Source organism: Pseudorasbora parva, chromosome 7 (assembly GCF_024679245.1).
Source record: "Pseudorasbora parva isolate DD20220531a chromosome 7, ASM2467924v1, whole genome shotgun sequence".
Lineage (NCBI taxonomy): Eukaryota > Metazoa > Chordata > Actinopteri > Cypriniformes > Gobionidae > Pseudorasbora > Pseudorasbora parva.
In genome coordinates, this window is record NC_090178.1 from 2,800,802 (window position 1) to 2,828,331 (window position 27,530).

Below are 27,530 nucleotides of genomic sequence, written 5' to 3' on the forward strand. Positions count from 1 at the left end.
GTGGAGAACCTTTTAACACAATACCCAGATATTCTAGAGACAAATACTCACCAAATGATACTTGCTTACATTGATAGAAATCTTTAAAAAGAGCAGCAACACCCCCACCTCTCCTAACTGCTCTGCAAACACTCATAAAAGTAAAGTTAGGAGGGGCTGCTTCATTGAGGACTGTTGCACTACAGTTTTCTTCTAGCCACGTTTCATTTAGAAGCAGAAAATAGTCTGATTCCAGCATGAACCAAGTCCTCCATTTTCTCTGAGAAGCTCAGATGCGGGGATGCTGGAGAGAGGAATGACATGTCCGGTGAGAGGGGCTGTTTCTCTGGTGTTATCGGAAGCTGAAATATGTTGTCCTGGCTTCCTTGTCCATTTTCCTGAAAATCATCCTTTGGTGCTGAATCTTGGAGCAGATCTAATCCTTCACAGTCAGTCTGTGGTGAGCTCTGTGGGCAGGGCTCAGCTGGGAGTGTGTCCGTGAGCAATTGTTGTTGTGGCGGCGTGGTCTTATTATTGTCCTTGTGGGATGTGTCAGCCGCATGTCCATTCAGCTGCTGAAAAGAAGTCCTGTGGTCGTCCATACTCTGTATCAGGTTGAGTGGGTTAAAACACACAGCTGAAGGATGATGAAGGGAAAAATAAATATTGTCCTTTAATACTCTTGCACCAAGTTTGTTTGGGTGGTGGCCATTTGATGTAAACAATTGTCTCTGACTCCAGAAGAGATTAAAGTTGTCGATGAAATTCACTCCCTTCATCATGCAGGTTTTTTGCAACCATGTATTAAGCCCAAGTAACCGTGAGAATCTATTTGTTCCTCTTGCTGGCAGTGGTCCACTGATGAACGGCTGAACTTTCAGTTTGCTAAGTGTTTCAAAAAGTTAATTGAAATCCCTTTAAATGAGTTCTGACTGCTCTCTCTGAATATCGTTCTTCCCTACATGAATGATAATTCGATTTGCGGTCTTATGTTTTATCAGGATGTTCTGAATTTCCCTGTTTACATCAAAAAATGGTTGCTTGTGGAAGGCAGCATGTAGTTGTATCTCTGCTGCTAATGTTTCTGACTGTAGGGTCACCCACTATCAGAGTCCTTGGCTCGGCTGCGCTCTGAGCTGAGGGCCGCTGTCTGCTCGACCTTGAGCGCCTGTTAGCATTAGTGTTAGCTGTGTCAAAGACTGTGACTATGACTCTATGACGATCAAGTACACTCGTCTATGCAGTGATCTGTCACGCCACATTAAAGAGCCTCAAAACGGCATTTATCGCTTTAGTTTCGTGATAAAATGGACAGAATACTCAATATGTTCATGTGGGAACTCAGATTAAAGTGGTATGAATATGTGTGCCGTTACACCCCTAGTCATTAGTTATTCACCCTCATGTTGTTCCAAAACCATGCCATGGCATTTCATTGACGCACAAAGTCAGAAATCTGCAGTTATTTAAATTCAATATTACTGTTGTTATCATACTTGATTAAATATGAAATGCTGCCTTGGTGAGCATACAAGGCTTTATATGCATGTTGTGTTTAATACGATCACTCTCAGACTGTTGTGGCGGCTCATATTACCAATAGTCTGACAGCATGTCTGCAAGCGCTGACCGTCTCCATATTCATACGCACAGATGATTTACCTGTTTTGCTTTCAGGACTACCATAAGATCATTAAACAGCCGATGGACATGGGCTCAATCAAGAAACGGCTGGAGAATAACTTCTACCGCAGCGCCAACGAATGCTTGCAGGACTTCAATACCATGTTTACTAACTGCTACATTTACAATAAGGTGTGTGTGTGTGTCACTGTGTTTGTTTCAATGGAAACATTCTGCAGTGGTCATCATTTCATATAATTGCTGTATTATTAAGCACATAGTGCCATGGGTGCAAACTTAATCGAACAGTTGGGGGGGCAATAATCAATATTTCTCAAGGCCTATTATTGAAGGGGGCACAAATAATGCAGCTCTGGAAAAAATTGAGAGACCACTTAACATTGATTTTTTTATTATTTTTGCTGTATGTGTGGCGTTTTGGTGCACCGAAAAATTCTTATGTCTCTCTTTATCTGGCTAGTAGGTCTTGTGAGGGTGTGTTTGAGGGTGTGTGTGTGAGGGTGTGTGTGTGTGAGGGTGTGTGTGTGTGAGGGTGTGTGTGTGTGAGGGTGTGTGTGTGTGAGGGGGTGTGTGTGTGAGGGGGTGTGTGTGTGAGGGGGTGTGTGTGTGTGAGTGAGAGTGTGTGTGTGAGAGTGTGTGTGTGAGAGTGAGACTCAAAAATGTTTCTAGGCTTAAAATGCATTGTATGGTCATTTCTAGAGATGCATGGATTGACGGGTCAGGGATGGGAATCTTTTTACACACACAGATGTGTGTTAATGCATGTGTGGGTCTTACGTCCATATCAGCCTCTGTCCAGCGTCTGATGCCGCTGAGTTGTTTTTCAGCCTACAGATGACATTGTGCTGATGGCTCAGTCTCTGGAGAAGGTCTTCTTACAGAAGGTTGCTCAAATGCCCCAGGATGAGATCGAGTTTCTCCCTCCGACTCCAAGAGGCAGAGGAGCTAAAACCATCAAAGGACGAAGAGGCAAAGGTGAGATAAAGGGGTGTGATGATATCCTATCATTACTGCTGAAATCACATGACATTGGAGATCTGAATCATGAATCAATTTGTTGATTCATAACCGTTTGAATCTTTATTTGAGGTTTGAACACAAACGCGGAAGAGAAGTCAATGCTGAATAAAGTCGTTGTTTTTGTTATTTTTGGACCCAAATGTATTTTTGATGCTTCAAGAGACTCTAATTAACCCACTGATGTCTCATATGGACTACTTTGATGATGTTTTTGTTGTTTGTTGTTTATGTATTAGTCATTAATGTCTAAGGGTTCGTTCACACTTGTAGTTTGGTTAGTTTGGTTTGTTTGGTCTGGACCAAAAAACAAAAACAAAACATATAGTCCTGGTCCGCTTAGCGTTCACACTGGCATTTTTAACAGCGAACCTAAAGTTACCGAACCAAAGGCACAGGGAGACACTCACAACCTGATTGGTCGGCTTATATGACGTAGGAGCTGCTTACCGAACATTCAGAACAACGCTGTGTGCCGGATTACATGCGGTCATTTTATGCGTGTACATGTGGCATTATTTTAACCAGCTGAGAACTCATGAAGAGCTCATTAAGTGTTCAAAACAGCTCCAGGATTTCCTCCGTTGTGCAGAAAAGAGACGGCCGTTCTGTCGTCTGTACCGACTAATGGCCAACAGGTTGTTTGATGAGATGAACCAGGTTTGCTTTTTGTGTGTTTTTTCTAGCATTTTCGAAACATACACGTCCGACCAAATATTGATGAGGCTCTTCCTCGTTGCTCTACGTTTGCCCTCTAACATTAACGTTACTCATTTTGGATACACCGATCTTTCCGCGTCGTTAAATCAGCGGACTATGTGTCGCCTCTTGTGACATTACGTCTGGCTTTGGGTCCGTTTACATGTCTTTGGTCCGTGTTGCGTTCAAATATCAGTCGAACCGCACCAGAGTTCGTTTGGAAGCGGGCCGAGACCCGTCTTTTTAGCGGTCTCGGTCCGCTGGTTTGGTGCGCTCCAGGGTTCGGATGGCAGCGTTCACATGTGTTCAAATGAACCGCACTAAACGAGCAATCGCACCAGGGTTCGTTTTAATCCAACCAAACATGACAAGTGTGAACGCACCCTAAAATTACATTAGGTTTCCACCTAAATTACCCGGAACAATTTGTACCAGGAACTTTTTTACAGGAACTTTTCTCCCCCCAGACCTGCAGCTGTCTGCGTTGCCACCCCGATCTAAAGTACCGTGAAGATTAGGCAGATTAGTCCGGTGATGTAGGACTGCGCGCGACTGCTCCTCCAAGCAAGTGACGGACAGTAATCATTTTTGTGCGAACGCAAAAATGAACAAAAAAGTGACATTTTTTGTACCGATCGAAAGATTTAGTTGACTGTTTACATGAGACGTTATCTAAACCGATCTGGTGTTTACATGTGATGACTTTCAATCACAATAATTGTGTCACATGCAGTTCGTCTGCCGCATCAAAAATGTCAACGCTGTTTTCTCCAGCAGCTGGAATGTGTTAACTGTAGCCATAGCAACTCTTAACGGCCACCAGGACTAATACAGTATTATATAAGATATTTATTTGTTGTAAAGTGTAATAATCATCTCAGAAAAAAAAAAAATTCTTCTGTCAGGCGCAGTTAAAGTAAAAACTGCCTGGGGCAATATACGCTGTGTCATTACTCCAACATTATCTTCATAACTTACGAAATAAAAAGTTTACCCCTCAGAAAAATGAGCTTTCCTCTCTTGTCAACATGAGCGCGCTGTCACGTCATGTCAGGACACACACTTAAAATTAATCGGTCAGGTCGTTTACATGGTGAAAAATATAACGAGTATGGAAGAGATTCAAGCTGTGCTGCTTTTGCTGGTTATGTATAACGTTAGGTTTACTAAAGAGGTAATTAACAACGACAGAAAAGAGCAGCATATTCAGAAAGCTTGTAAAGCTAGGTTTAAAATGACAATGTATATTATTATCAGCTATTACGGACATTGCACGTGAGACGACTTAGACGAACACGCACCATCAGACAGAGAGCAAGACTGATATTTACTGAATGTTGACCGAACCTCGCAAAAGACTTTTAAAAATGCCGGTTGAAATAAAAGGCTGCGTGAGCTCAACCAATCAGCATGTTCAGCGCCCAAGTCCCGCCCTCGAAAGTTCCTGAACTTTGAAAAAGTACTACCCCGCGAGCAGGGCCGTTTGGAGGGGGAAATATTTACCCGGAACTTCATTTAGACCCTGCGGTCTGAACACACCGAGTACCACCCAAAGTTCCTGGTTCCTGGGTAAAGTTCCTGCGGTGGAAACGGGGCTAAAGCTGCTTTACTGTTTTTTCATGCTGTGACACTCATTTATCGTATGGTGTTACTGTATGGGGCCAAGCTTCCCAGACAACAGTCAAACCCATTATATCATTACATAAACAAGCACTGAAAATAATGTATAAGAAACCAATTAAGTGTCATCTCTGCTTGATTGTACAGAAGTATAAGCTTTTAAATTTTAATAGTTTTATCAAGTTTTCTTTTCTTAAATTGATTTTTAAATCAATAATTTAAATCGATTTTAAATTTTTAAATCTAGCTCTGACCGTACTCTGTCCTTTTGTGACAAAAATAAACATAAGGAAAAGTTGCCACTAGGAGAGCAGTGGTTGGCAACTGCATAGCAGAGGGGCGCAAAACCACTTTTGGCCAGTCAAGTTTCTCAGTGATAGGGACCTGTTTTTGGAATGATTTACCAATAGAAATAAAAACAGGAATGGACCTGAAAACATTTAATAGAAAGGTGACATTTTTAGAAAGAAAATCAAATATGTGGACATTGAGCTATCTTAGTTCTAATGGATTGTCTGTGTTGGATATGATGTGTTGTCTTGTGTAAAGTGGTTGTGTACCGTAAATAAATTGGGTATATGTTTTTAGAAAGGCCTGACCAGGGACTGGGGTTGCAAATTAGCCTATTGGCTAGAAACCTTTTATGCAACACATCTACACATTTTTTGTTATGGCTTGTCCCAGAAAAAAAAAGTTTTTTGAATTTTGTATTTTCTCATGTCATTCGATTGTTTAGAGCATAAGAAACAAATGGACAAATAATTTTTTTGGAAAATTATATTTTATTCATATGTTATGATATGTCCTCTGTAGGTGACACCAGGACTCAGTTGTTAAAATTTTTTAATGAAATGAAATTGCATGTATAGGCAAAAACAATGGGATTTATTTTTAATTCACGAATACATTTTTAAGTTTCAGGATTTTTTTAAAACAAACTTTGTTAAAGATGATTCTGAGCGATGTTATAAAAGATATAACTGAATGCTTGATATACCATCTTACTTTATGCAATATGTGAGTAAAATTGGCCTTACTTGGATTTTCCCATTCAATACAATGTATCGGTATATTGCATCTAATTTGCATATTATTATGTTCTTGGTGCAACATGTAATGAAAAAAAGAAATATAATAAGGGGAGTAATAATTGGCAACATTTTCATAATAATATGTAATATTTCATAGGAATAATCTTATGTAATTTATTTCCCTATTTACTGTTTGTGTCTCAAATGCCCGATAAACATGATTTAAGTCCTGGTGTCCTCTACAGTGGACATTTATGAAATCAATGCCCTGTTTTGTAACAAAAAGTCAAAAGTCAAAAAGTTTGTAACAAAAATTTTGATTAGAAACCCCATAGCATTTTCCTGAGATGTTGATTTATAACAAACAATAAGAAAATTAATCAGATTTAAATTATAATTACAAAATATTATCATATTTCCATAAGTGCTAAACATTATTGTCAGCCATTTTTAAAGACCAAGAAGTTGTTGTTGTCCTGGTGAAACCTCCAAACATTTGGTATCTGTGCAAAGCCCTGAATGTGCTCTATAAAGGACATCCTGACTCACAACTGTGACGTGTGTGATGTCACAGAAACTCACTAAAATATAATGTCCACTACAGTGGACAAAAGTCTATTGCTGGGTCCCAGGAGGATATAATAATGTGCACTGCATAGTCCCTGACGAATAAATAAATGTGAATTTTTTCATTCTGTCACTTTGGCGAAACCTCTTTACATCTAATGCTTTATTTCAGGAGGAGGAAGTGTTGTGTCGGCTCACCAGGTGCCTGCTGTGTCTCAGTCGGCATACTCTCCTTCCTCACCTGAAATGCCAGATTCGCGGTTCTCCACGCCTCCGCAGACCCTGCTGAGCAACACCGGCCCTCCTCCGCCAATGATGACCGCTCCACCTACTCAACCCACCGCAAAGGTACACATACGCCTTACAGTATAGCAGGGCTCCAGACTGTGACTAAATGGTGGCATTTTGTGATGGAACCATTGTGTGTGTGTGTGTGGGACAAGACTCACCCACTTTTTACGACAAATTATATTGTACCCACTCACTTTTATCGTCTTTAATTCAGCACATGTCTGTTTACCTTCTAACTGATAAACACTAGCCTGCCGTGGTCATACCCAACTCAAGTCAGAATATGAGTCTGATGCTCCATTGTGCTGTGATTATGGGGCGTGTTTCAACCGAACCAGGAAAGACCTCAATTGGACAGACCTACAACCAATCAGAGCAACGGAGCGACGCATTATGCTAGCTGTCAAATGTCAACAGAGCTCAACTGCACTGTGTTGCCATGTCTGCTGTTTCCCCGCGGGTTGAAGCGACCTCAATTATGTTATGTATTGACCCAGGAATGCCAATGTTTGCAGGCAACCTTGCCAAAATAACACACCTTTTACACCTCAAATGCCTTTTTTTTCCTTCGGAGAAAACTGGTACTCCAGGTGTATCCCCCTCCCCCTGACTCAAGGTTGCCAGATTGGCTGCAGGATCAGCAGGAACGTTTGTAGATCTGCAGCTGTGGCAACTAGAGCAGATCTGGCAACCCGGATGCCCAAACACTACTGGCTTCGTGACTGGTTGGCAGGTGGAGGGCGGAGCTTCAGACTAAAACACAACATGTCAACATCAACATCAGCTGAGGGCTGCAACAACAACTTTAAAGTGACAATATCCTGGCCGGAATACTGTTGTCAGTGATAAAAGTATTTGAAATTAACATGATTTCTTAATGTCTAGTGACATCTCAGGGCCATTTCATGATTCATTGAAATACATTTCTTACATACAGTTCCTTTAAAGGGTTAATTCACCCAAAAATGAAATGTCTGTCATTAACTCCTCTCCCTAATGTCGCTCCACACCCGTAAGACCTCCGTTCATCTTCACACACAGTTTAAGATATTTTATATTTAGTCTGAGAGCGTATGCAAGTGTATGCACACTATACTGTCCATGTCCAGAAAGGGAATAAAAACATCATCACAGTAGTCCATATGTAAACTGTGTGTGAAGATGAACGGAGGTCTTACGGGTGTGGAACGACATTAGGGAGAGGAGTTAATGACAGACATTTCAATTTTGGGTGAACTAACCCTTTAAATATTGTGGGTGGGGCTGAGTTCAGCTGGCATCCAGGCTAGTCGTCTGCTGTCACTCTCCAACATCTTCAGCTTCTGATGGGTTGATTTTAGGCTAAATGCGAGGCTTCTGTCTCTGTTGTCTCCGCAGAAGAAAGGTGTGAAGCGTAAAGCCGACACCACCACTCCCACTACGCTCGGCTTCCCCGCGGCTGCTCGGATGGGAGGAATGGGAAAAGGCCATGGATCGGCCGGAGAAATGCCCCACTCTCTGTCCTCCATGCCTGTGGACTGTTCTCCCGGTTTGGGTGTTAATGACCCCGCCCACCTCCAGCCCGTTTTGGGACGCCAGCTGTCTCGCCGCCCAATCAAACCTCCACGCAAGGACCTGCCGGAGTCGGTGCGTCCCCATCTGCCCTCGCGGCGGGGCAAGCTGAGCAAGCAGCTCCGCTACTGCAGCGGCGTCCTGAAAGAACTGCTGTGTAAGAAACACGCGGCGTACGCCTGGCCCTTCTACAAGCCTGTGGATGCATCAACACTGGGCCTGCACGACTACCACGACATCATCAAACACCCCATGGACCTCAGCACCATCAAGGTGACACGCTAGAACACACACACACACACACACTCTCTCTCTCACACTGGGCCTGCACGACTATCACGACATCATCAAACACCCCATGGACCTCAGCACCATCAAGGTGACACGCTAGAACACACACACACACACACACTCTCTCTCTCACACTGGGCCTGCACGACTATCACGACATCATCAAACACCCCATGGACCTCAGCACCATCAAGGTGACACACTTGAACATACACACACACACACACACACACACACACACACACACACACACACACACACACACACACACTCTCTCTCTCACACTGGGCCTGCACGACTATCACGACATCATCAAACACCCCATGGACCTCAGCACCATCAAGGTGACACACTTGAACATACACACACACACACACACACACACACACACACACACACACACTCTCTCTCTCTCACACTGGGCCTGCACGACTACCACGACATCATCAAACACCCCATGGACCTCAGCACCATCAAGGTGACACGCTTGAACATACACACACACACACTCTCTCTCACACTGGGCCTGCACGACTACCACGACATCATCAAACACCCCATGGACCTCAGCACCATCAAGGTGACACGCTTGAACATACACACACACACACACACTCTCTCTCACACTGGGCCTGCACGACTATCACGACATCATCAAACACCCCATGGACCTCAGCACCATCAAGGTGACACGCATGCACACACACACACACACTCACACTCTTTCACTCACACACTCTCTCCCACGCACGCACAATCACACAACTCTTTCACACACTCACACACTCAGTCACACACACACACACAGACTCTCTCTCTCACACAAACACACACACTCAGTCACACACACACACACAGACTCTCTCTCTCACACAAACACACACACACTCTCACACACACACACACACACACACACACACACAGTGAGTGAGTGAGTGAGTGTGTGAGTGTGTGAGTGTGTGAGTGTGTGAGTGTGTGAGTGTGTGAGTGTGTGAGTGTGTGAGTGTGTGAGTGTGTGAGTGTGTGAGTGTGTGAGTGTGTGAGTGAGTGAGTGAGTGAGTGAGTGAGTGAGTGTGTGAGTGTGTGAGTGTGTGAGTGTGTGAGTGTGTGAGTGTGTGAGTGTGTGAGTGTGTGAGTGAGTGAGTGAGTGAGTGAGTGAGTGAGTGAGTGAGTGAGTGAGTGAGTGAGTGAGTGAGTGAGTGAGTGAGTGAGTGAGTGTGTGAGTGAGTGTGTGAGTGAGTGTGTGAGTGAGTGAGTGTGTGAGTGTGTGAGTGTGTGAGTGAGTGAGTGAGTGAGTGAGTGAGTGAGTGAGTGAGTGAGTGAGTGAGTGAGTGAGTGAGTGAGTGAGTGAGTGAGTGAGTGAGTGAGTGAGTGAGTGAGTGTGTGAGTGTGTGAGTGAGTGAGTGAGTGAGTGAGTGAGTGAGTGAGTGAGTGAGTGAGTGAGTGAGTGAGTGAGTGAGTGAGTGAGTGAGTGAGTGAGTGAGTGAGTGAGTGAGTGAGTGAGTGAGTGAGTGAGTGAGTGAGTGAGTGAGTGAGTGAGTGGACGACGTTCTAAACAGACGCACTGGTTATGAGCTCCTGTTAATCCACAAAAAGTATTGCTGTTGACTGAGGTAAAAACTCAAACTCTGTCCTTAACCTGTGTCTTAACACTTATAGTAGTATAAAACTACAGTAACGACGTGAAAAACGCGAAAAAGAGCCGCGACTGCGAGTTACAGTATCAGCCGTCAGAGAGAGCTGAATCTGAATCTGAATCTGAGAGCACCGCAGACACACAGCTGACTGCAGTCACCAGCGCGAACAAGAGAGAGACACACACCAGCACAAGATTATACAGTACGTCAAGGAGAAGATTTGTACTTATATTACTATTATTTGTTTATTAATAACAACTGCTGACATCATCCCAACTGTCAATAACGAACGCATTCAGCGGTTGCCATGGAGATTGTTTATCCTGCCGGCATTAAAGGAGATCAAAGAAAAGCGTTCAAACAGTCAGTGTTACATGAACACCCCGAGTCGCTCTATGTTGATATGACATCTCAAAATCACAAGACTAATCTGATCTTCTATACAGAGAGGAACCACATCTGGAAAAGTGCTATAAGTAACTTTTTCCCATACACTAAGAAGAGGGGGATCTGCAAAGGTTGCCAGATCATTGTTTTTGACTCAGCTGAGCATTCCTCACAGCTCCAAACCATCAATCTCTACAACAGTGGAATGGTCTTAATTCAAGGGAATGAAGCTAGTCTCCATGCGTTTGAGAAATCCTTTGCCCTTTTAAAGCAGACAGTCAGGGAGGAGACAGCTAGCAGTGAGGATGAATCTGAAGATGAGAACGGCCTGGTGAAGCTCTACTCTCCAGTCAGCACATCTCCGGCTCCATTCGATGAGCTGATGATCCAGCAGGACACACACACATCCCGCTATCTTCAGTGTCTCCCTGAGAAAATGGCTCTTCTAGAAATGGAGCTGTCAGAATTAAAACAGCTCATTCTTAGCCGCCCAGATGAGTTCACCATCACAAATCTCAAGACTGAAATTAAGGATTTACACACCATCAATATGAAAATGAAGCTTGAAATATCAAAAATGAAAGAGGACTCGGTGCAGAGAGAAAGAAAGTTAGAGAGAAACATTAAAGAGCTGAAAGAAAAGCTGGAAGAGCAGTATGCAGTGTGTCTTCAGCATAAAAACAAAGACAAAGAAAGTGAATCTCCCGACAACATCAGCAGAGAAAGTGATCCAGAAGTCCAGCATGAAGTGGCGTCACACAGCTCTCCAGCTCTAGAGCTCGCTCACACACAGCCGGCCTCCCACAGAGCACCAGTGGTCCTTCTGATGGACTCCATTGGGAAAGGCATCGAGCCAGAGAAGCTGTTCCCCAGACAGAGAGTCCTGGCGCTGCACTGCAGGAACACAGAGCGTGCTCATCAGCTGCTCTCCACAGAGGAACTCGGCAGCCCACAGTACCTCATCATCCACTCGGGCACCAATGACCTCCACAGCCTAAAGGGAGGCACAGCCAAGGCCATGTATGAGATGGCAGAGAGAGCCTCAGAAACGTTCCCTGCTGCACGTGTGCTGGTGTCCACTCTGCTGCCGCGGCTCGACGTCCCTCCCTCTGTGATCGACCAGATTAATGAAGAGCTCCATCACTCCTGCTCCAGCCTGCCCAACGTACACTTGGTCCCGCACAGCTCCATAAGGCCATGGCACCTGCACGACGGCCTCCACCTCAACAAGGATGGAGTCCGGATCTTTGCTAAAGCTATAAAGGACGTTGCCCTTGGACGCTTCCCAACAACTGGATACAGAGGAACTAAAAAGAACCAGATGAGACTGCAGCCGTTTGTTCCATCTGGACCTTCATCTCACTCCAGACCTCCTCAAGACCTCCAGAGACGACACCTGACTTCAAGATGGCCTCACAGACACCCAGAGAGACATCTTTACGCCGAAGCTCCACCCCCCCGCCGCCATCCACCTGAGCCGTCCCAGCAGAGGCGGAGCTACGCCCAGGTAGAGTCCCAGCAGAGGCGGAGCTACGCCCAGGTAGAGTCCCAGCAGCCCTCCTCTTCAGCTCAGGAACTCTCATCCAGTGATGTGGCCGATATTAAACAAATGCTACATCTCCTGTGCAACAAAATGTTCAACTAACATGCACAAAAACCTATTTATACCGCAGCTGATGACTATATTTATAATTGGTTAATTAATATTTACAACACGATTATTATAATTGTGATTAATTCATTTATTTATTTATTAATTTTTGTATCCTTACTCATATTTAAGATTCATTTCTAACTTTATGGGTTTTCTATTGTTATACTTGCCCTACTGTTAGTATTACTTATTTTTCTTATTTTTTATTTTATTTTATTTTATTACTTTTATTTTTATTTTTATTTTGTAAAAGGTTTTTGGTTTTGCCTTCAGTTAAACAGCAGTACTTTAATCTCTGATCAAAATATGTTAAATATTAGTTTTTGGAATATTCAGGGTCTATGCTCTAAAACATTTGGTTTGAAAAGCACAAACTCAGAATTCTTAAATAGCATCACAAATGTTGATATATTAATCCTAATAGAAACCTGGTGTAGATCCGATGTGTCCACTCAGTGTCCTGCAGGTTACTCTGAGATCATTCTGCCCTCCTGGAAAATTAACTCGGTCCATCGTGGCAGAGACTCTGGAGGATTAGTCATATGGATAAAGAATGATCTTGCCCCTTTCACATCTCCAGTACAGCAAGGCAAAAATCACATTTGGTTAAAATTGGATAAAAACCTTGGAATTTTGGATAAAGACCTCTTTATCTGTGGAATTTATATCCCTCCATCAGATTCTCCATATTACAATGAAGAGATATTTCACACTTTACAGGGAGAAATTCATCAATATCAAACCCAAGGGAAAATTCTCTTATGTGGAGATTTAAATGCCCGAACTGGTTTAGAACCAGACTACACTGATAATTCAGGAGATAAACATCTGTTCACACAAATGCCCCGAGACCTCTTCAATACCCTACCCAGAAGAAATAACCAGGATGCTGGAGTCAATAGACATGGGAAGGAGGTAGCCCATCTGTGTCAAACGTTAGGTCTTTATATCCTGAACGGCAGAATCAAAGAAGATTCCTGTGGTCACTTTACCTGTAGCACAAATCTCGGGAACAGTGTTGTAGATTATGCCTTATCCAATCTAAGCCCCTCCAATTTCAGTGCATTTACCGTCAAAACTCAGTCTCCCCTGTCTGATCACAGCCAGATCAATGTTTCCATTAAAGGTGAAAACATCAGACCAAGAGAAATACATAAGCCAATCCCCCTATACAAACTCAACACATCCTATAGATGGACTCATAGCACTGCTGAATCATATATTAATGCATTAAAGTCAAACGAAATAGTCAATTCCTTAACAACGTTTAGTAATTCAATATATGATATTAACCGGCTGGGAATTAATTTAGCAATTAAACATATTAATGGCATTTTTGAAAATATAGCAAAAAAAGCTCATTTAGATAAATTGACACCACACACGCACAAAAAACACACTAAACATAAACCTTCTGAAAAATGGTTTGATCACGACTGTAAAAGAATTCGACGAGAGCTACGACTCATTTCAAATCAAAAACACAAAGATCCAGTCAACCCTGAGTTACGCTTCAAACACTCAGAGCTTCTGAAACAGTACAAAAACACACTGAGACAGAAGAAGCTGGATCATTATAAAAACACGCTTCAAAAGATTGAACACACCGTTGATCAGGGCCAGTTCTGGAGCATGTGGAACAGGTTAAACTCTACAAAGCCACAAGAACCAGCCATACAAGATGGTCAGATTTGGAAAGATTATTTTGAGAACATCTATACCCATCAAACTGACCCTTTAAATAATCCCAACCAATTAAAAATCCTTGAAAAATTAAACGCTCTTGAGTCATGCATCAAAAACAACCAAAATCCCCTAGATTATCCAATAACCCAAGAGGAACTTAGTGGAAAACTGAAATCCCTCAAATTGAATAAATCCTGTGGCCCCGACAACATAAAAAATGAGATGCTTAAATACAGCTCTCCTGAACTTCAGAACGCTCTGCTTAAAGTTTTCAACCTGATTCTGAGTTCAGGGGTTTTTCCAGAGGTCTGGAATACAGGGCTCATCTCTCCCATCTTTAAAAGTGGAGACAAAACTGATCCTAATAACTACAGAGGAATCTGTGTAACCAGCAATTTGGGAAAAGTATTCTGTTCTATAATCAACTCCCGGATTTCAGCCTTCTTAAATCAGCACAATGTCATCAGCAAATCTCAAATTGGCTTTCTCCCCAAACATCGAACCACTGATCATATTCACACACTACACACATTACTAAACCAACATGTACACCAAAAGAAGGAAGGAAAAATATTTGCTTGCTTCGTCGATTTCAGGAAGGCTTTTGATTCCATTTGGCATAAAGGATTGTTTTATAAAATCATTCAAAGTGGTATTGGGGGAAAAACATATGACTTGATAAAAAACATGTATAACAAAAATAAATGTGCAGTAAAAATTGGTCATCAAAGAACAGAATATTTTTCCCAACAGCGAGGGGTCAGACAGGGCTGCTGCCTCAGCCCAACTCTATTTAACATTTATATTAATGAATTGGCAGATCTATTGGACCAATCAGAGAGTACAGGACTTCAACTGTTTGACACAGAAGTCAAATATTTACTGTATGCAGACGACTTACTAATTCTGTCTAAAACACCAGAAGGCCTCCAGAAAAACCTCGACATCTTAACTAAATACTGCCAGGACTGGTCCTTAGAAGTCAACTCCCATAAAACTAAGATCATGATTTTTCAGAAGAAACCCAGAAATCTGGAACATAAACATATATTTACTGTAAACAACAGCACAATTCAACACACTTTACATTATAATTATCTTGGTCTGGTTCTAACACCCACTGGAAACTTTAAATTAGCAATTAAAACATTAATTGCAAAAGCCCGCAGAGCCCTGCACGCTATACGAATGAAATTATTTAAAATAGACATCCCCATTAGAATCTGGACAAAGATATTCGATAGCGTCATCCTGCCCATTGCACTGTACGGAAGTGAGGTCTGGGGCCCAGCGAGTAACTTCAGCCATAAGGTCTGGGACAAACACCCTGTAGAAGGCCTACATGTAGAGTTCTGTCGAAACATCCTCCACGTCCACAGAAACACACCGAACAACGCATGCAGGGCGGAGCTGGGCCGACTGCCCCTTAATCTAGCCATTAAAAAAAGAGCCTTGAAGTTCTGGATCCACCTACACTCAAGCTCTAAAGATGATCTTCAGTTTAAAGCCCTACAAACCCAGAACAGTCATCTCTGTGTAATGGTGTCAGAACTGATGAACAAAGCGTATACCACTGCTCCTGTAAAATCTGCAGAAATCAAAGAAATCATGAAAAACGAGAGAGAGGCGTATATGCAGCATTGGAAACATCAAACCAAAGAGCAAAGCCGTCTCCAATGTTATCTGGGACTAAACAGAGAGTACAGTCTGGCTAACTATCTCATCTCAGTCAGAAACACAACACACAGAGCGCTATTAACGAAGTACAGGCTGAGTGACCACACGCTGGCCATAGAAAGAGGGCGGCATAAGAAGACATGGCTGCCCACAGAAGAGCGTATCTGTAGAGAGTGTAGATCAGGAGCAGTGGAGACAGAGGCACACTTCCTCCTCCACTGTGATAAATACACCGCCCTAAGAGACTCACTGGATGGGCAAATACAACACATTATCCCTGACTTCCAGTCACTACACCATCACGAAAAACTGAAGGTCTTACTCGGTGAAGGACCTGCTTCCACTTATATAGCACAGCATATCTATAAATGCCACAAATTGAGATGTACTGAGTGAACACATCCTGATTAATAATATATGTATTGCTTATTATCTGTATATATAAATATAAATGTGAATATGTTTGATGTATGTTTCTGTTTTGCTTTGTGAAATGCTTTGGCAATATGTACCCATGTATGTCATGCCAATAAAGCACAATTGAATTGAATTGAATTGAGTGAGTGAGTGAGTGAGTGAGTGAGTGAGTGAGTGAGTGAGTGAGTGAGTGAGTGAGTGAGTGAGTGAGTGAGTGAGTGAGTGAGTGAGTGAGTGAGTGAGTGAGTGAGTGAGTGAGTGAGTGAGTGAGTGAGTGAGTGAGTGAGTGAGTGAGTGAGTGAGTGAGTGAGTGAGTGAGTGAGTGAGTGAGTGAGTGAGTGAGTGAGTGAGTGAGTGAGTGAGTGAGTGAGTGAGTGAGTGAGTGTGTGAGTGAGAGAGAGTGTGTAGGAACGCTGGGATGAAACGCACAGAGGTGATGTAAGTGTGTGTGTTGTGCTCCTCAGAGGAAGATGGATGAGCGCGAGTACAGAGAAGCCCAGCAGTTCAGCGCCGATGTCAGACTCATGTTCTCCAACTGCTACAAGTACAACCCTCCAGATCACGACGTGGTGTCCATGGCACGCAAACTGCAGGTGTGTGTGTGTGTGTGTGTGTCCACTCACTCCACAGCCTCTTCTAGTTTATTTAAGGATTGTGCTTAAATGCCAAAAATTCGTAATGATCCTAAAAAAAATTTTTTTTGTGCAAACTGTCAAGTTATTTCTGTTGGAGGCGGGTTTGATTTAGTTGTTTTTATTATTATTATTATATGTTAAAAAAATTATTATTATTGCTGTTAACTAAAATGCTTAATATCGTAATATAATTTTTATTGTGTAATGTTATATTTGTTATATTTTATTATGATTTGGGTGTTATTTTTTTAATTATTAAATGTATTATTATTTTTACTCACTTCGTATTTTAAATATTATTTATACATTTATTTCGGAGAAAATAAAGCCTTTATTTTAATTATAAACTTTTTTAAGTTGTTCTCAGTTTGACCAGGCCAAATTAAATAAATAAATATTTTTTAGTATTTATTTTTATTTATTATAATTATTAAATGGTTTATATCGTAATATAGTTTTTATTGTGTAATGCTATATTTGTAATATTATACATTTATTTAATTTTTTTAAATATAATTAATAAATGTATTATTATTTTTACTCATTTAGTATTTAAAATATTATTTATTAATTTATTTATTTGGAGGAAATAAAGCTTTTATTTAATTCGGCCTGGTCAATATAGGAGCAATTTAAAAAAGTGTATAATTTAAATAAAATAATACTTTTCTAGTATTTATTTTAATTTTATTATGATTATTAGATGTTGTTTTTATTATTATTATTATTTTTATTCATTTTAATATTTTTAAATATTTATTTTCTTTATTGGAGATAAAAGCAAAACCTGATATTATTTGCTCCTAATATCAGCCTTATCAAACTGAGTGATTTAAATAAAATATATTTTTATTTTTTATTAATAAACAATTGCTATTTGTAGTTATTTTTATTATTATTATTATTATTTTTTTTTATTAATCTTTTGAAATATTCTTTTTTTTTATTTATTGGATTGGTATTATTTTGCCTAATATAAGCCTTATCAAACTGGGAGCCTTTCAAATAGAAAAGGTCTAAAATATAATATATAAAGTAAAATATATATATATATCCCCCCAATTTTTTTAAATGAAACACTACTTTTATTATAGTGACATATATTGCCAGTCAACTTTTGTTTTATTAAATTATTATACATTATTTTTTTTGGTTTCGTTTTTTAGCATTTTTATATGATCATCCTTCTTCAGATTCTCTTTTCACTCCATCTTTCCAAAGGACGTGTTTGAGTTTCGCTTCGCAAAAATGCCTGACGAGGTTTCGGAGGAAGAGGAATTGTCTCCCATGCCACTGGGACGGAACATGGGCATGCTGGGAATGCACCACTCCTCCTCCTCCTCTTCGTCCTCCTCTTCATCCTCCTCTTCCTCCTCGTCGGAGAGCGAGCTGAGCAGCGACGGTGAGCCGAGCAGCGAGAGCAGCGCGAGCTCGGACAGCGAGGAGGAGCGAGCTCAACGCCTGGCCCAACTGCAGGACCAGGTGTGTACTCAGGTACACAAACCCCTTCCTGCTACACTACACACACATATATATATATATATATATATATATATATATATATATATATATATAATATATATATATATATATATATATATATATATATATATAAACATCATATATATATATATGAAAAACTGCCCTTCTGCTCCTGTTAGAATAATTTCAAAAAGGACTAAGCAGTGACCTTGAAATTTAGGAAATTGTATGTTGTTCTCTAATTTTGATCTCTACTGTGTGTGTATATATATATATTAGGGGTGTCCCCGACTAAGGATTTAAACATTCGAATCAGAATTTTCTAATCTCTCTATAGTCGACTAAGAGTCGAATCATCTATGTGTGTGTAAACCATAGACCATATAAACATAAAAGGTATAAACGGGTTGGGAAGGGCAGGACACTAGTCAGCAGGAGGCTAAGACTATTTTTATTTTACTTTACACACGGCACACAGCCACCACTTTTAATAAAGTGATCAAAACTAGACTACACTACACATTCGTAAATTACCCGTTCTCTCATAACATTTAAACACCGCGGTCGAAACACAGAACATCACACAAATATATAAAATAACATTTTGACAAATAAACCTAAAAAAACCTGCCTAGAGAGGAAAAGAACACTTTGAGTGCGTTTATATGCACGTTCTGAAGCCGATTGTGGGGGTCGCACACCGGACTGAAGCTCAGCGCCGTGTCTCAGGGATCTAACACCAGGCAGACGTGAAGGTTATATACATGCAAGCTCAATTTTGAATCGACTTCTGACAGAAGAGCTGCACGATGAGTGTATCTTGTAGCACGATTTGAGGGAAATATACATTTAATCGCCGCGGACAGGCGTCGAATGCCGCCGTAGTTGTGTATATGTGTTCGAATTTTAAAGGCGCGGCGCGTCCGGTGCGAAGCTCAGTGCTCTTAAAGGGGCGATCGCTCAGCGCCGCGACACGTCTTATAACACTAATATTGAGCACCCCCATATTGCCAAAATGGTATGACCTCGTTTCATAACAGCCGCGAAGACTCGACCATGGTTAAGTGGTCGAATCCGATCCTGCATATCGATGCATCGAATCTTCGACTATTAGGGGTCACCCCCATGGGCGTCGGTTTGAAATGTGCTGGGGACAGAGACGCATTCAGAAGTGCCTTTTCAGAAGTGCTGGGTACAATGATGGATTAATTTTTTTCTCTCTTTCGCGCGGGTCATGTTTTGAAAGACGATGTCCTGTAGCTTACTAATGTAAATTAATAAAAATGTATACAAAAATCCATATATCTTTTCATTGAATTGTAAAATTCATAGTAATGATTTATAAAAAAGAAAACTAAAACCAGTGTGAAATAAATGATAAAAGCAGGAATAAGACATTCATTGAACATGATTCCCTGCTTTTCCAGGTAGCTACTAAACATCTGCAAAGTCTGGTGTCCACAAATAACAACGGACCTTTCAAAAAAGCATAATCGTTCATGATGTATGTGCGATGTATTTGGATGCTGAACCATTATTTATTATTATAGGCTTTGTACTTCACTCGCATTCAATAGGCCTAATGATGAAAAAAAAATCATCCTCTTCACATGCGCAAAAATGTGCTTGAGAATAGACACCTGGACTCCCGCGGGACTCGCAGAACCCAACGCGTATAGAGAACGGCGCGGGACTAGATTTGGCTGAGCGCGGGCGGTAAGGTGTGTGTGCTACTCGCGTGTGTGCGGATTGCGGGAGAATAAAACTATTTGCGGGACTCCCGCAAAATAGAAATATCTAAAAATAAAACATCTACAAACAAATAAATTGTTATTCATCTATTACACAAAACCAAAAAGAAAAACTAAAACGAAATAAAAAAAGATTTACAGGCGCACGCAGGCAGAGTATAACACGTCTTTTGCTGCATTGTGCAATGTAACCAATATGTGTTTATTTCTGGAACGCAATGGCCAAACAGATATATTTAAGATAGAATCCACTCAAAGGAGTTTTTTGCGCAGTGCTGAATTCTATATGCTGACAAATCGTCTGATTATAGCAAAGAAAGTGTTGACATTTTGGAAGATTCATTGTGCAGTCATTTCTATTGCTAACAGAGCTTTGTGAGATCGCAATTAACTGAGATATCTTTTTTGGAATTATGAAGGGGGCACCCTTTGCCCGTATTCTGCCACGCCAACCCACGCATGCACACGCTTGCTTTACGTTAAGTTACTACTTGTCATGGACGTACAGAGAAAAACTATTTATACTTTTATGCGGACGGGAGCGGGACAAAACATGAATGTTGCGGGCGGGAGCGGGAGAAGGTTAAGAGAAGGTATAACATAAAATCCGTCCCGCGCAGGTCTCTACTTGGAAACACCACAGTGGTGCAGTGCTCACGCTGAATGGCACGAAATGTTGGCTATTACTGACTATTTAACCTCTTAACCCTCGCACCTTTTTTTGAGAATTAAAAAGAAACGACATACCCCAAATAAAAATGTCTGCAGCTCTTAAACCCTATGGCCTATATCCATAAATTTGGTCTTATTTTAAACTGAGCTGTGTAACGTCTTATATATTAGGTTGGCTATTTTATTGTGATAATGAACTGACTGCGATGTTTGCGGTGCTGGAATAAGTGCGAGCGCAAGGCGGCTGCGCGAACGAGCAGAGGAAACAAATAAAATCTGTAATTTTGGTCATACCGATAATAAGAGAAATACATTGTTCGAAATTGCAAAGTGTTTACTTGCATTGTGCAATTTTAAAATAAAGAAAACACGATTTGCTTTCTGTCGTGGGTTTCCATTCCGTGAACCTGTTTGGAGGAGCGCCGCCTCACGATAATGAAAAAAATTCAGCGGCAACTGTCGCACATTTTTCTTTCTTTCTTTCTTTCTTTCTTTCTTTCTTTCTTTCTTTCTTTCTTTCTTTCTTTCTTTCTTTCTTTCTTTCTTTCTTTCTTTCTTTCTTTCTTTCTTTCGTTTTCAACAACAACAAAAAAAGTGGTGGGCACAAAATGACTCATGACGAAATCTGGTGGGTACGTGTCCCCCGTCCCCCCCCATAATCGACGCTTATGGTCACCCCTAATATATATATATATATGATCTCATGAACACAATGACAGGGTCGAATGGACTGGATTCAGGGTACAATTTTTAAAACACAACCAACATATAAAACGACAACAAAAATAAAACGTTAACAATGTTTCCACAACTTGGACTGATAACATGTAATGTTAGTGTTAAACCTTGATACAAGGAGCACCAAGTAAAATCTTGCCTAGGGCAGCAGATTGGTCAGGGCCGGCCCTGTGCACATCAACCTCATGAAATCAGCTCTTACTTTGATAAAAGCCTCTGGGCTTGTGTATAAAATCACCACGGCAGGGTAACCCTGGTCTTGTGTTTCAGCTCCGCGCGGTGCATGAGCAGCTGGCCGCCCTCTCTTCTGGCCCGATTGTCAAACCAAAAAGGAAACGAGAGAAAAAGAAGGACAAGAAGAAGAAAAAGAAGCCGGAGAAGCGGAGAGGAAGCCGAAGTTTAAGTGATGAGCGGGACAAAATGGCTAAAAGTAAATCGAGCCGAGCTTCACTGTCATCCACACAGAGCAAGAAAGGCCCGGCGAAGAAAAGCAGCAAGAGCAAGTTAGTGATTTCTGATAATAATCTGCCCACATGTAATGTTTCAAATTGTATTTTTAACTATCTGTGTTAAAAGGATAGTTAAATCCTTAACGCTGTGTTACTTCAGCGCTGGGAAGATGAATATGTATTTAAACTGTAGTAGAAATGTGAAATTATTTTTGTATTTGGTGCTTTCTAGACTAAGAAAAGACAGTAAATGTATTTGTCTCATGGGGCTGAAAGACTACAATTCCCAGAATGCTTCGCTGCCCTGTGAGGCCACTCCCAAAGCCACCGCTACTGGATTACAGTGACTGAGTTTGAGAATAGACACTACAATTAAATACTGAACGTGTCTGTTCAATATAATGAGTGAGCCGCTGAGGGAGTGTCACAGCACTAACGCTGCAGGAGTCTGATTACATTTAAAGGGTTACTTCAGCGATTAACATATGGCTTTGGATCAGTAGAAACCCTGGAGTATATTCAAATGATCGTGCTCCCCCCTCTTATATCCCCCTGAGACGAGAGATTTATGCATTTTACTTCTGGAAAAATTCCTCTCGTGACGCAAATTGACGATATTTACGTCACGAGAGGAATGTTTGCCCAGAGGCTAAAGGCTACAGCCAGCAGAGGGAGCCATTTCCGCATGTTTTCAACTCGCGCGTGGGGAATGGAGATCACACTCAGCTCAGCTACAGGCATTCATTTTAACGGATGCTAAGCAATGTAAGTGTTTTAACTTCTCAAATTAATTTCTATGAAAGTTAAGCTTCCAAAGGCATGAACTGAAAACGCGTTGTGAATGTATGCCGCGAATGTGGTCGCGATTACCTCAGCTCTCATCACGAGAGCTCATCAACTCATTTATGACGTTAAATGTAATCTGACTCCTAATCCCAGTCTGCTGTGAGACTCACGCGGCAACTCGATCGTTATATTGAACACACACGTTCAGTATTTAATTGTACTTTCTGAACTCAGTCACTGTAATCCAGTAGCCGTGGCTTTGGGAATGGCCTCACAGGGCAGCGAAGCATTCTGGGAGTTGTAGTCTTTAATCCCCATGAGACAAAAATAAATTTTCTGTCTTTTCTCAGTCTAGAAAGCACCAAATTCAAAAATAATTTCACATTTCTACTACATTAATGACCCAGTTTAAATGCAGATTCATCTTCCCAGCGCTGAAGTACCCCTTTAACGTCATGAATGAGCTCTCGTGATGAGAGCTGAGGTAATCGTGACCGTGCTCGCGGCATACATTCACAGGGCGTGTTCAGTCTGGCGTGTTTTCAGTTCATGCCTTTGGAAGCTTAACTTTCATAGAAATTAATTTGAGAAGTTAAAACACTTACCCAATCATTTGATTATACTCCAGGGTTTCTACTGAGACAAAGCCATATGCTAATCGCTGAAGTAACCCTTTAAGTGCCTATTTATGCCAAAATAGTTGCAGTGGACTGGTCACTGAAATATATTGTGTTCAAACCTTACAAGGAGCTAAACCAGTTCATTCATCGGCCCAAATCTTTGACTCCCACATATTATTATAAGCATTATAAGTAGGGCTGGGTATTGTTAGGAATTTCACAATTCGATTTCGATTCTTGAGGCTTCGGTTCGATTTCGATTCGATATTGATCTATTAGCTTGGATATCGATTCATTAATAAGTAAATACACAAGTAATTAAAGCAGCACTAGGTAACTTTTCAACCTTCATAATATATTTTCAAGACTCTTGTGATGATACATCGACTTACAATAGGTTGAATGACACGTCTGCCATAGCCTGATGGGGTCTGTATCGTTTTTAATCATACTTTTAAACGTCGGGTTTCGGGTAGTAACCCGAGAACAAAAAGAACTACAAAATTCGACTGCTTTACGGCATATACGTCACTTCCACCAACACACACACTTCCTTAAATTCGGACGTGCGAGCCCAACTTTGTTCGTCGGATAATATAGTCATGTCCGAAGCAGCAGAGACAAATAAGAAAGAAAAGGTTTTGTTGGAAGAAAGCAATAAGAGGAAACGAGAAAGTGATGTGATTAAAGGCAGGACGAGGACCAACATGTGACCAGCGTTTGCTCGTCGGCGTGAGCTGAAGGAGGCGTGCCCGACCGATGCTGTCCTGCTTGTTACGGTGTTTACCGACCACTCAAACATTGAACTGAAGTATCATATAGATTCTGTAAAACGCTAACCAATAGACTACTATAATGACGCTGGCTTGTAAACGTGAGCATCGCGATTATTTGGCGTTTGAAAAAAATAAAACCCATGAAATTATATTCCTATGACATGCTGAAACATATGCCACTGACAGTAGCTGGGATGAAGACATTTCACACGCGCCGCCAGAAGAACACCTGCATGTGAACTCCTCCTGCAGTGTTCAGGGGAACTGTTAGTGCTGCACCGACCCGCGGGACGCTTTTATGAAGTTATTTGGTCCGCACCGCACCACTGTATATATTTTTACAACCCGCCGCGCACCCGCAACCATTAAATAGACATACGGGGTCCGCGGGTTATGAGACGACCCGCACATCACTAGTTCAGGGCTATCAGGCTATCATGTCAACAAATGCACGCGCGATGGCATCCCCTGCTGTAGGATGACAGAGCTTACGACAGTAGTTGAGGACATTATTATTTCCCAACTGTAGGGGGACCCCGAGAGCAAAAGTTGCCAAGTGCTGCTTTAAGTACCTGAGTATATTTTTAAATAATGTATGCAGTATTATCAATGTTTAAGAACAAACTGACCCCAGCATGTTTCCTTTCATTTTTTATTTAGCAGAATAAATTGTACAATATTGTACGTGTTGAGAACAAACCACAACTGTAACAAACAGGTGCTTAACCTCTAAAGTGCATGTAACCGTAAGTAGCAGAAAGTTTATTTATTTCTTCCTATACATTTAAGTTATAAAAGAAATTTAAACAGAAGCACAAAATGTGCATACTCATAAAACAAAGTGCATTGATATTATAACATTACAAAGTGTTTCCCACAGATTCGAAAGCAAATAACTGTATAGTGTAGTGAAGCTGTTGTCTGTCCACTTAAAGGCGCACTATGCAACTCTCCGTCCACTGGAGGGCGTCTATTCTAAAACAAGGCGTAGTTTGATGACGCCAAGTGTGAGCGCAGTATCTTGGGACATGTGGTCTTCACATCACAGCTGGTGGAAAATAGGACTCGGGCAGAAATCACGTTCATGGATGCGGTTATTAACTTTACTGTAGTGTAAAGCAGAGCAGGACCGAGTGTTGTGGAGCTGAGCACGGCTGCTGGAGTGATTGTTACACAAACACACGGCTCGCGAGCACCGGGCACTTTTATTATGACGAGACGGGACACAGTCGCGAGCGCTTCCACGTTTCCGGTCATGAGTATAAGGTAAAGCCAGCAGCTCTGTTGATCATATTAGATACATTTAAGTGTGTTTAAAATGATGTTCTGACATTACTCTGTGCGTTCCTCGGCGCTGCTGTGTTAAAACTGCTAAGAGAAAAGCGCTTATGCCATATAAAACCGAGGGTAACGCAGATATGACGCGATTGACAGGCGACTCGCTCAAACGCTATGCTGACACGTCCCGGTCCTTGGTTTAAATAGCAATTTTCTCACAATTTACAAATAGTTGGAAACATTTGGGATATTGTAAGTACCCAACTGAACAAAATATATAACACTGGCCTAGTGGTTTTGGGATATTTTACTGCAAATATACTGCATAGTGCACCTTTAAGCCATTCAAATGTATTGAGAGCGCTGGTTTGTTTACAACTATTGAGAGTGCCGTGATCTACGTGACCGGGCGTTGCCACGAGATGAACACATGTCATAACGCGGCCGGTGTTGATTCTGTGGCGCAATAACACTGAGCAACTGATGAGCTGATTCAAAATGAGCCCAAATGTCGGCTTTTAACGTTAGTGGTGCAGGCTTGAACGGAGTGCAGCTGCTGTTTTGTTTAAGCGCATCTTGTACAGCGCTGACCGCTTTCACTAGAGTGTTGCCCACAGCGCCGCCACTGGCCGGTGGACTGAATCGATTCATAGGATTTGAAGAATCGATATTGAATTGAGAAACAAATAATTGCAATGCATTGATGAATTGATATTTTTACCCAGCCCTAATTATAAGTCTCTTTTGTCTTATCTGCTCTGGCAGGAACACAAAGAAATCTGCCTCATCGTCTCGTTTTGCGGCCGCCGCTGTCTCCGCCGCCATCTCCTTGCCTCACTACGACTCTGAGGAAGAGGAGGATGGCCTTCCTATGAGTTACGACGACAAGCGGCAGCTCAGCCTGGATATCAACAAACTCCCCGGAGAGAAACTGGGGCGCGTGGTGCATATCATCCAGTCGAGGGAGCCCTCCCTGCGCGACACCAACCCCGAGGAGATCGAAATCGATTTTGAGACGCTGAAGCCGTCCACACTGCGCGAGCTGGAGCGTTATGTCATGACCTGTCTGCGCAAGAAACCTCGCAAACCCTATGGTGACCTGAGGTTTGATGACTGTAAGTAAAGCTGGATTACAGAACTAGAAAATATAAATTTTTACTCAATATAGAGCAGCACGATTAATTGTTAAAAAGATTGCAATCTCTATTCATCCAGTAATTAAACGAGAAGTCTTTGAGTCAGTCATTAAATCATCCACTCAAGAGATTCATTCAAAAACGCTGATTCATCCAGTAATGAAACAAGTGAAGTCTTTATGAGTGAGTCATTGAATCATTCAAGAGATTCATTCAAAAACGCTGATTCATCCAGTAATGAAACAAGTGAAGTCTTTATGAGTGAGTCATTGAATCATTCAAGAGATTCATTCAAAAACGCTGATTCATCCAGTAATGAAACAAGTGAAATCTTTGAGTGAGTCATTGAATCATTCAAGAGATTAGTTCAAAAACGCTGATTCATCCAGTAATGAAACAAGTGAAGTCTTTATGAGTGAGTCATTGATTGATTCAAGAGATTCATTCAAAAACGCTGATTCATCCAGTAATGAAACAAGTGAAGTCTTTATGAGTGAGTCATTGAATCATTCAAGAGATTTATTCAAAAACGCTGATTCATCCAGTAATGAAACAAGTGAAATCTTTGAGTGAGTCATTGAATCATTCAAGAGATTCATTCAAAAACGCTGATTCATCCAGTAATGAAACAAGTGAAGTCTTTATGAGTGAGTCATTGAATCATTCAAGAGATTCATTCAAAAACGCTGATTCATCCAGTAATGAAACAAGTGAAGTCTTTATGAGTGAGTCATTGAATCATTCAAGAGATTCATTCAAAAACGCTGATTCATCCAGTAATGAAACAAGTGAAATCTTTATGAGTGAGTCATTGAATCATTCAAGAGATTAGTTCAAAAACGCTGATTCATCCAGTAATGAAACAAGTGAAGTCTTTATGAGTGAGTCATTGATTGATTCAAGAGATTCATTCAAAAACGCTGATTCATCCAGTAATGAAACAAGTGAAGTCTTTATGAGTGAGTCATTGATTGATTCAAGAGATTCATTCAAAAACGCTGATTCATCCAGTAATGAAACAAGTGAAGTCTTTATGAGTGAGTCATTGAATCATTCAAG

At 41.3% G+C, this 27,530-nt stretch overlaps 1 protein-coding gene across 3 annotated transcripts in view; it reads left to right on the forward strand.

The window, feature by feature from the left end:
• brd2b (bromodomain containing 2b) overlaps positions 1-27,530 on the forward strand; it is a 44,543-nt gene that overhangs the window by 7,525 nt on the left and 9,488 nt on the right. For 2 of the 3 annotated variants that reach the window (XM_067447769.1, XM_067447770.1), the window contains exons 3-10: positions 1,657-1,794; positions 2,451-2,598; positions 6,730-6,905; positions 8,226-8,672; positions 16,613-16,741; positions 18,005-18,277; positions 21,697-21,929; positions 26,101-26,450. In XM_067447769.1, coding sequence (XP_067303870.1) covers positions 1,657-1,794; positions 2,451-2,598; positions 6,730-6,905; positions 8,226-8,672; positions 16,613-16,741; positions 18,005-18,277; positions 21,697-21,929; positions 26,101-26,450 — 1,894 coding nt within the window. The remainder of the gene's footprint in view (positions 1-1,656; positions 1,795-2,450; positions 2,599-6,729; positions 6,906-8,225; positions 8,673-16,612; positions 16,742-18,004; positions 18,278-21,696; positions 21,930-26,100; positions 26,451-27,530) is intronic. The other variant, XM_067447771.1, reaches the window with a different exon arrangement.